The sequence below is a fragment of the Citrus sinensis genome, chromosome 5 (genome assembly GCF_022201045.2).
Source record: "Citrus sinensis cultivar Valencia sweet orange chromosome 5, DVS_A1.0, whole genome shotgun sequence".
Lineage (NCBI taxonomy): Eukaryota > Viridiplantae > Streptophyta > Magnoliopsida > Sapindales > Rutaceae > Citrus > Citrus sinensis.
In genome coordinates, this window is record NC_068560.1 from 32,153,797 (window position 1) to 32,164,681 (window position 10,885).

The following is a 10,885-nucleotide window of genomic DNA, read 5'->3' on the forward strand; positions in this document are numbered from 1 at the left end:
TTAAGTATCTTTACAACTGTTATAAATGCTCTCTCTCTCTCTCTCTCTCCATTGTCTTTGAGTTTTTAACAAATAAATAATAATGCACACTCTAGTATGGACATAAGGGATGGTGACACACTGAGTTCAATAATTTTACACTACAATTCCATTGCTTGATTTTGGTGCGGGTAAAAATTACCATATAACTTGAGAAACCCAGCCAGCTATTCTATTCAATAGCTTTAAAAAACCATAAGCGCACAAGAAAACAAGGTCTCGAAGATTTGGTAAACTAATTAAGAAATTATTGGAGTTCTTGGGCTACGTCTCTCACATTTCCATTGTTTGGAAAAGCTAATTAATATTGTAGATTAAGTTCATATGTAAGGACTCATACATACTTTGTACCAAATACAAGTCTTAATGATATAATTTTAAGGATTAATAGATTCTTAAAGGAGAAGTGTAAAAGAGACAAATGGGTTGCCAGAATAGTTCATTAATAAACCAACGAAAAATTAAAAATCTAATTTACTTATGGGAGAATCGAACATGAGATCTTGACTTTAATACTACAATAGAATAACTATTAGATCAAAAAATTTAACTGAATATATAAATATGTAATTATACAAATGAGTATTAAACACAAGTCTTAACGATATTGATAAATTAAGGATTATATCACCGTGTGACTAACATGAAACCTTTGGGTACCCATTAAAAATACATTTTACAAAACTTTGATTCCATCAATCAATACACCGATTATGAAACCTTAAGTGGTTTCTTTCGATTGAAGCTTTTCAAGTTGCAAAGCACCATTCATAATATCAAAAATAAATCGGTATCACCCTGGACCGGTTGCATTATAGTACGATAATTCACAGATAACCGTGGGATAAGCACTTTCAGGATTATGAAACGTTTCCCAATATCTCTTTACTCTCCCTCTTTTTCTTCTTCTTCTTCTTCTTCTTCTTTTCTCCCTTAATTTTTTTTTTTTACCCTTTATTTTCGGTACCAACAATGAAGAGCAGCATCACAAAAAAACTTTTCAAATAAGATTTTATTATTTATTTAAAGAGCCACATTAACATTTAAGGCTCCAAAAGACACTCCAATTAAGATTCTTCAAATACGAAATGATCATCTCTCTTCAAATTTGAAGAGTTACTTTCTCCCTCTTCAATTTATATTTTATTACTTTTTGTTGAAAAAAAAGAGAAATGTGCTTTAATTACTATTGACTTTTCCTTTAAAAAAAATAGTTATTTAATTAAAATAATATTAACTCATTTTTATTTGAAGAGTTTTTTGGAGAACAATATCTTTTTTCACTCATCTATTTGCCACATAAGTAAGCAAATGAATATTTGAAGAGTAAAATTTATAGAGCTTTTTAGAGATGCTCATGCAGGTAGAGAACAGAAACCGAACAGTCTTTTTTTTTTTTGTTTTTCTGCCCAAGCTTGTGGAAATTTCCTTTTTTACAATCATATATTAAAATCTCTTAACAAGAAAATTACATTACTTGATCCACCCTTCAAATTTTGGGTTGGGATCGTCAATTTCTGAACTCTCTTTACAAAATATATATTATACTTGTCGTAAAGACAGCCGCTTCCACTGGACCAAACGCCGCAAAAAGTCTTTGACCTGTAAAATCATTGGTAGAATATTAAAGTTGAATGTTCAAAAAAATAAATAAACAAAAAAAGAAGAGCATAAATAAATATTTAACTAAACAACATAAATAGCATGCTATATATTAAAATTACCTCGGACGGTTCTTGAAGAGAGTAAGAGGCATGTGTTTCCTTTGGAGTTTTAGAAACTAAGATACCAAAACCCTGCCCTCTATTACGCAAAACCTATTCATTGTCACACAAAAATTAGTAAGTAATTTTAATCAGACTCAAGAAATATTATATTAATTTATCATAGACGTAAAAAGTTGATTAATTGAAGAAATTAGATACCTTGAACGCATCTTCATCAGTTCGATCATCTCCAATATACACCGGTACAACGTCTTTAGAATTGGCATATCCTAAAGAACCAAAAGTAATAGAAAAAAAAAATAATTATTACTCCATTAATAATAATGATATATCAAGATCCTCAAAGGATTAAAAAAAAAAAGAAGAAGGACTACTCACCTAAAGCTTCTAACAAGAATTCAAGGGCTTTGCCTTTGTCCCATTTAATAGTGGGACGAATTTCTAACACCATTCTGCCTTGAGTTAGTGTCAGTTTTGGATACTTATCAAGTACTACTCTTACTTGCTCGGCTAATGTACCCCAGCTCTGCAAATCAAAATAAAATAAGAAACCGAAACGAGACAATATCAGCCGTTGAAATTTATAAATGAATTGAAAAAGGAAAAGTTGCACAAGTGGGTTGAGTCTGAATTGTAGTACGTTTTCATCAACGCAACGGAAGTGTACGGAGAGACAGAACTTGTTGTTTTCAACTTTAGCCCCCGGAATTGATTTGGTTTTCTCTAACAATGTCTGGTACACCTCATTAATCATCGGTAGAAATTCACTCGCGGGCTGGCACAGAACCCCGTGATTACCCTGAACGAAAAAGAATTTTCAAAACTAAGAAACAAAGGAGGAGAAAAAGTAATTGTACCAGCATTTTCCTTAATTAAATAAAATTTCTCGCTCACTTTCTTGTATCGACGCTTTTTGGAAGGCCCCTCGATGTCCATGCCGTGGCTTCCAGCGTAGTAAAGCCCCGCTAGCTTTACAAAGCTAAAAACCTGCAAATTAAAAATCAGAAGAGACGAAACAACATTGTTATTAACACAATATTAAATATTAGAAACCATAGTAGATATAAAAAGAAAGAAAGAAACAAAGAAAGAAAAAATGTACCTTGTCTCTGCACCTTCCGGTCACTATAGCTGTGGGAAAATATCTAGCGACGTCCCTTACAGCTTCTCTCATCTAGTACCATTCGAGAAAAGATTAAAAAGAAACGTAAGTATTGAACATAACAGTAATTAGTTCGAAGCAAGTAACGGAGAGAGAAAGTTTGTGCAGAGGTGAAGAAACAGAAGAAAACAAACCTCGTTGGTCATGAAAGCTCGATCTGGGTCTTCCACTATAGGTGCCAAGGTGCCATCATAATCGAGGAACATAACAATCTTTTTCCCTTTTGAAGCATTCACTATCTCTTCAAACTTGCTTAAAGCTGAGGGATGACGAGCCTGTTGGATTTTTCAAGAACAAATGTGTATAAATATATCAGCAATATTATCAGAAATCACTTTTTGTGTACGTACTTGTGTATATACATATATGGACCTCTGTGAGTGTGTAGGTAGGGAGGTACTTACAATCCAAGAAGTTTGCTCTTCAGTTTGGGGTGAAAAAGCAACAGAGGATTTCAGACGAGTAGGAGAAGAAGCTCGCAATGAATTAACCCATGCATTTATTTTGTTCCCTCCTTGATCACTAGTGTCAGTAGGCTTCCTAAGGATATTCTTCCGAGAAATGGTGATGAATCCACCGCCGGGAGCAGGCAGGGCCTTCGAATCGGCCCCCGAAAACAGAGTGGAGTTGGTTAAGGTGACTGTGATCTTCAACCCGATATTACTGAATTTCCGGTCAGAAGCCACCACCACATTTTGGTTAGTCATATTCTCTGCAGCAAAAACATCAAGAATCAGATAATTAACAACATTGAACAAGAAACGTTGCTGTTTAGTAACCATATAAAAAAAAAATGATGGTAAATGATAACAATTAGTACCTGAAAGTTTGAGAAGGTTGAGGAACAGAGTGGAAAACAGAGGAGAGAGATAACAGAGGGAGAGAGGGTAATGGAATGTTGTGGCTCAAACAGAAATTAAAGTGAAGTGAAAGAGAAAGGGAGAGGTTATAAGGAGAGCCAAAAAGGTGAAAATGCACGAACGAAACGCGCACTAAACACAGAAACTAAATATTACATGGAATAGAAAACAAGTGACAACTTGGTCTTGGGAGGAAAATGGAGTAGTCAATTTATATTAGTTTGCTTCACGGCACAAGCGGACGAAACAACCACCCGTTTTCTGGGCTACCTGCACTTTTCGACCACATCCCATATTTTTCAATGGAGGGACCACGCTTTCTGATCCCATTGGCCATTCAACTCTTTCGATTTTTTTTTCAATTTTTTTTTTATTTTTATATCTAATTAACTTCCCTTCCCTTTGAATATTATGCGTCGTATCATGTATGAATGGAACATCAGCTTTGTTAATTATTAATTTATTTCTTCAACCTTATGCCCTCATTATTGTTGCGTTTTTTTTTTCTTTCTTTTCTTTTCTTTTTTTCCCCCTCGACTTTTAACGAGGTGAGTTAGGTCGTATTTGGGGTGTTTTTATGTTATTAAGAAAATTATGTCCATTTTCATGATGTTTGTGTGAAATGGACGAAAATACTTCTAAAAGGAAGGAAACACTTAAATTATTACTTAGTGAAAAGGATCATCTTTTTTGTTTTACTTATTTTAAATTTTTAGAAATCTCATGTCACTTGTACATTACTGTTGGTGGTCATATTTTGTTACTTTATTATCCTTTATTTTATGACAATCAATCACTAACATATATTTACTTTTAGGTAAATATATGTTGTCGTGAAATGGTAAAAAAAGATAAGGATGTTAATTAAAATTTTACAATACCCATTTGAAAAAATATATATACATTTTTAGTCATTGTTCACATAATTTTTATCAATGATGCTAATCTTATCATTTGAATCAGAACTTCTCAATTGGCATGTCAGCTTATCTCGATGTCATTAATACTATAGCTAATATAGTAATTATAGAAAGATTGCCACATTAATTAAAACTCAAATGCTATTATCCTAACATTAGTTTAGACATTCTCAAGTTTATGATTTCTCCGTTTCCCAAAAACAAAATCATAGTTCTGATATCTGCGGCTACTAATTAAGGAGAGACTCGTAGGCTTGTAAGGACACTTCATGATATTCCTTCTAGAATTCAAAGTTTCAAACTCTTTTTTTAAGCTATGGTTAAAATCATGTGGGGCTTCATGAATTAAATTCTTATTTTCATAATTTTTCCCCGGCATTTAAAATTTATTGACTAATGGGTAGATGGTTCTTACCTAACCTGTGGGGCTCATAAATATTTTCACTATTTATTTAGAGCAATTTTTTCTTATTTTTGTAGCCAATTTTTAAGTCGTGTAGATCATTATTGTGCTACTATTTGGACACAAACCTTCTAGATTTTAAGCTTCTATAACAAGTAGTCTTTAGAACATTTCACTTTCAGCTAGCTTAACTAAAAAAATTATAGATTCTTTAATTATACTTGGGAGAGATTTTCACTATATGGACAAACCAGAGGGGAAAATCCCCCTCAGGCCTTTTCCTTAAAGCAGTAATAAGAAAATGGAGAAGGACCACTTTGATTCACGCTGCTATTTATATTTGATTGTTCTTAGGTTGACTAAACGGCAGAGGTATTTTTGCTAGTGATAACTTTATTTTCCAAGTGGTAATTTGAAAAAAAAAAAAACCATACGTTTTGCATGAAGGGTTAGATTATTCCACAAGGAAGGACTAAAAAGAAAGTTAATTGTCTGGGGAAGGGTAATTAGCCAGTGACTTCTCGAATATAGTGTGCGGAAAAGAAAAAGAAAAAGATTTAGTTGAGAATTAATTTATTATTATAAAACACAACTACTGTATATGAATTGTCCTAAGAATTTTTACAGTTATATTATTATTGGAGAAAATTATTAATACATCAGAAATAGCATGTTGCTCATACAATAAAATTATGTCAAGTCTATATTTATGTTAAAATTTGTTAAATAATAATATAAACGATCATCACGAAACAATTTATGATGTAAGTTTATGAGACTTTAAGTAGGTTTGATGTAGCCAACAATGTATTCCTTAAGTTGAGTTGCTGTCGGCACCTCCTCTCGTTTTCAATAATTGTGGGTTTAAAAGTAAAAAAAAAAAAAAAAAAGAAGACGAAGAAGAAGAAGAAAAAGTAGGTTTCACGTAGAAACTTCCAAACAGTCAGAGAAGTACATTTAAGTTAAAATGATTAAAAAAGGGGGGGTGGAAAGCAAAGTTAAAAGAAAAAATTAATTGCACCCATAACAATCAATGACTTTTTCTGAAGCTAAAATAGTAGCTAGCTGATAACTAATATTGGAATATTTATGCATGGTACGATTATCCTCATGACTACGAGTATTACCATATGCATGCATACATAATTAGAAAGTACAAATGAGCAAATGGCATAATTTCAGGCCAAAAATAGCATAACTTTAATTTATTACGCCCCTTGTTTAAAGTGGTGTGAAACAGCAGCTGCAAACCTAACCCGTCATGCAGTAGTTTTAAACTAAAACCAGCAGCGTTTCTTTGTCCTTCAATTAGGTTTCGATTACTTGGCCATTTGTGCATGGCTTAATGGCCTTTCCTTTTCATTAATTTGGTCGGCCAATTAAACTCCGTATTATGGTCGAGCATTAACTAATTATAAAGCATTAATTCCATTTCAATTATCAGTGATTGAAAGCTTTTTCTTCTTTGTCTATTTAATTTATTTAAAGAAAGATACTACGCGGAAGTTTCCTAGGAATACAATGAATCATAAACGAGGAGTGAAAAGGGAGATCGAGCTCCGGAGAATTCATGAACAAGAACTTCATTCTTATGAATAACGAATGGAATAATATTATTAGTTGTTAATCTTGTTCTGAAATGGTAGCCAAAAATAGTCAAAACCGGAGGCCTTAGAGATGCTGCCCATGTGATGTAGAGGCTGAGTTTCAAAGTTCGGGCCGTTGACGGCTGTCAAAAGGAAAGAGTTAGGCAAAACTAAACGTCTCTTTATTGATGCATACCAAGAAATTTAATGCAGAATGACTTTTCATTTGGTCCTCAGAATAACTTTCTGGTTAAGCAAATTATTCTTTTGGCACGATGCTAGTTCCATGCATGCATTATTGTCCAAGACAGTTTACATCAATTATATATGAATCGAATATGACGACTGATGGATTCAACTGTTATTCAAGGTTTCAATATATGTTTCTTGAACATCTGATTGCGATTTGTAATCACACGCTCATGCATGTGGGCGAATCCATTCAAAATAATTTAGTAAATAATTGGTTTCTGGGTCTCTATAATGTTTTCTTGCCTTCTATACGGTGACATATGCATTGTCCGTTGCACCACGGCAATAACCACACAATAATGCAGTGTGACTTTAAGGTACGAGCCACACTAGCTAATTGTTCACACAGTTCTTAGGGGGGTAAAAGCTTGTTTAGTCCCTATATTATGAGGTTAGTGTCCATTTAGTCCCTGTATTTTTAAAAACACCTCAAAACGTCCCTGCTACTAAATATTGACACTTATGCCATTATTTTTTTTTATTTTTAACTTACTTTTACAATATTACATTTTTACAATAGTGTTTCTTTTTTGGATATTAATAAAAAATTAAATTATCAAATTAAACTCAAAAATAAAATAAAAACAAAAAATGTATATATTAATTTTTGTGGAAGCTCACGTATGTCTAAAAAATTAATATCGTAAAAAATTAAATTATTAAATTTTTTAGAAAAATTAATATTTTAACTCAAGAGTGTGTTCCACAAAAATTAATATATATTATATTATTTTATTTTATTTTTTGTTGTTAAACTGGTAATTTATTTTTTTCTTTTTAATAATGTCTAAAAAAATTATTATAATAGGGTTATTTTTTTCTTTTTAATAATGTCTAAAAAATTATTATAATAGGGCAATATTATAAAAATAAGTTAAAAGGAACAAAAGATAATGACAAAAGTGTCAATAATTTAATGGTAGGGATGGTTTGAGGTATTTTTAAAAATATAGGGACTAAACGGGCACTAACTTCAAAATATAGGGACTAAACGAACTTTTACCCGTTCTTAGGGCTTGTCCAAAAGAAAAAAAGGCTCATACAGTATTATGATTCTTATACTATATGGTAAAATTAGTACCGATGATGTACATGATCTTTCTCCTTCACAATTTACATTATAAAACTTGCACACTAAAATTCAAAAAATAATACTTGTAGTTTCAAAGTTTACTAGACTAATGTAAAATCGGGAAGCTGACAACATTCTTTTATGAGGTATAGAAATAAATTTTGAGTTCAGAAATTAAATTTCAACTATACCTTATTTTTCAGTCTAGCTTATATATGTCTTTTGACACCTAATCATTTAAGTAATAAGTATAACGCAAATTGATTTTAACATATAACATTTCGAAGTATGAACTATGAAGGTATCGAATAATGCGAAACAATTAAATATTAAGTACCAAACCATTAAGAGTCTCATAACAATAAAAAACAAAAATAAAAAAAATAAGGTGTAGCTAAGTTAAATAATCTTGTAACTCACAACAATTCAAGGGTTGAACCAATCAAATTAAGGACCCGTTTGAAATTGCTTTTTGGGGCTCAATAATAATTATGAAAAGCAAAAAAAAAATAATTTTAATATTTGATAAATTCTTTTAGAATTCAATTTTGACAAAATCATCATATTTTACAATTGATTTTGAAAAGTAGAGAAGGAGTTGCTTTTCAAAATCTAATTTTAAAAATCAGTTTTATACTTAATATAATTTCACATAAATTCTCATATATATATTATAAAAATATAAAATATTAAAGAAATTATTATTGTTACCAATTATATTGAGATAACATAATAAAAAATAAAATCAATAAAATAAAATATTCATTTTAGTTATCAATTATTATATATACACAATAAAAATTATTACACACACACACACACACAAATGTGTAAAATTTTTATTTAATATTATGTGCAATTCAATCTTATACTACTTCTTTTAAAATTTATAATATTTTTAAAAATAAATTTTACTAAACGTTTGATAAATTCTGTTCACAGTTAATTATTTTTAAAGTATAATTAATAACAATTATTTTAAGAGCTACATCATTAACAAACTAACTCTAAATATAATTTAATTATCAAATATTTTCAAATTATTAGACATCGGATAACTTTTGAATTGTTTTAAATTACAACAGCATGTAAATTAACAAAATGCAAAAAAATTTGTAAGGTAAAAAATAGCGCATCATGGCCGTGTGAAAAATGCTGTGATGTGTACTATTAACTCACGACTTTGACGAGAAAAGTAAAAAATATTAAAAAAAAAAGGGAAGAAAAATCGCGTGACTTTTATGGTTTTTCTTGGAAATTGTGAGATTTGGTTTGATTGGTTGGTGAGGCCTCAAAAAGGAGGAAGGCAGCGGTGTGTCCACGTCCTCTTCTGTAGACTCGTTGCCACTAGATTTTCAGCTACAGTTGGCTGATTCAACCCGCCAACTCATCGCTCGTGGGCGTCGCGTGCTGTCGCAAGTCGCAACTGCCCGATATTCCTTTCTTGCGCATCAGTTCACTCATAATAAAGTTAATATCCCGTGACATCTTACGTTGACTCAAATTTTTTCTAATTTAGAAAATTTTATTTTAGCCTTTTATTTTCAACAATTGTTCAACATAAGCATAATTCCTGCAGCACATTTATGTCAATTTTATATAGTAAAAATAGATGTTCTCTTGAGTCAAATACGGTATCTAAATGTGCCTTGCGTTACACGAGCCAAAGATTTCATAACCCATAGGGCCATAAGCATAATTAATCTATTTCTACATCTCTTCAAAAAGCACCTTGTTCTTCTATCTTCCTTAAAGAATCTAATGGAGATTTGATGGCATATTCGGATTTTAGTTTTTAGACCTTTAAGTAGCCACTAAATTATCTCATAAGAATATTTTTACCATTTGCCACCGACGCCGATTAATCTTTGATTTATAGAGAATTTAGTGTTTGCAGTGGTGCATCATCAGAAGATGCACAGTTAATTTATTTCTTATAACTTGGAGGAATACATAATATTCCAACATTGAAAGAGGATACGATTATGGAAGATATGATTCTACTCTCTCTGTTAGGGTTCCTAGCTAGCTAATTAATCTCAAATTTTCTATTCTTTTTAATCTTAGATTTTTACTATGTGTATCTTTCATATAATTAGGAAAAAAATAGTAAATTATGGAGAAAAATTAAAAGTAGGAGAAATATCATAAATATCTTTAGTAATAATATTAAACAGGCGTAATGTACCAAAACGTAACTTAACTATATGAAATTTGAGATTCAAAATATACCTTAGAAAACATAAAATAAAATAAAATTGAAGGAAAGATCCAAATATGCATGCAAATAAAGGCCAAATAAATAATTGGACTAAATATAATAAATTCACCTACAATTGATTGCAAGTGAATAATATATAATAAATTAAAGGGATTAAAAAAAATACTATATGAAAGGGATATATAAGTAAACACTGGCGAAATAATAATTCACACACACTTACTATTATTTGATGAGAAATAAAAAGTTAAGATCACTTAATTAGCATAAGTAAGTAAGCATTCAACAATTATAACGGTGGTAAACAACAAAATGTGTATGGAATGGCCCAATTTATAAATACTTCTCCAACGAAACGAGTGATTGTGTACCATATTAAGAAGCAAATAAAATATACCAAGTTTACTATATTCATTGAAATGAATACTTTATACAATTAGAAAGGGTACTTGTGACATTTCTTCTACTTGTAATTTTTCTCCATACTTTGTCAATTGTTATTAAATTAATTTAATCATTAAGGATATATAAGTAATTTTGGTTAAAAATATTTTTAAAATATTTAAATTTTATGGCTAATATCAAGAGTGTGGGTAGAATAGTAAAATAATAAATAAAATAACATCGTTATAATGAGGTTTGG

The 10,885-nt window shown here is 30.7% G+C and overlaps 1 protein-coding gene across 1 annotated transcript; it reads right to left on the reverse strand.

Moving 5' to 3' along the window:
- Window positions 1–1,403: 1,403 nt before the first annotated feature.
- Window positions 1,404–3,968, reverse strand: LOC102613435 (probable trehalose-phosphate phosphatase D). Its single transcript, XM_006472564.4, has 10 exons — window positions 3,749–3,968; window positions 3,333–3,640; window positions 3,063–3,203; window positions 2,869–2,940; window positions 2,661–2,753; window positions 2,407–2,565; window positions 2,145–2,292; window positions 1,965–2,035; window positions 1,764–1,856; window positions 1,404–1,641 (listed from the first exon to the last, which is right to left on the reverse strand). Exons 2-10 carry the CDS (start codon window positions 3,633–3,635, stop codon window positions 1,582–1,584), a joined length of 1,140 nt encoding a protein of 379 aa, XP_006472627.2. The 5' UTR covers window positions 3,636–3,640; window positions 3,749–3,968; the 3' UTR covers window positions 1,404–1,581.
- Between the last annotated feature and the right edge of the window lie 6,917 nt (window positions 3,969–10,885).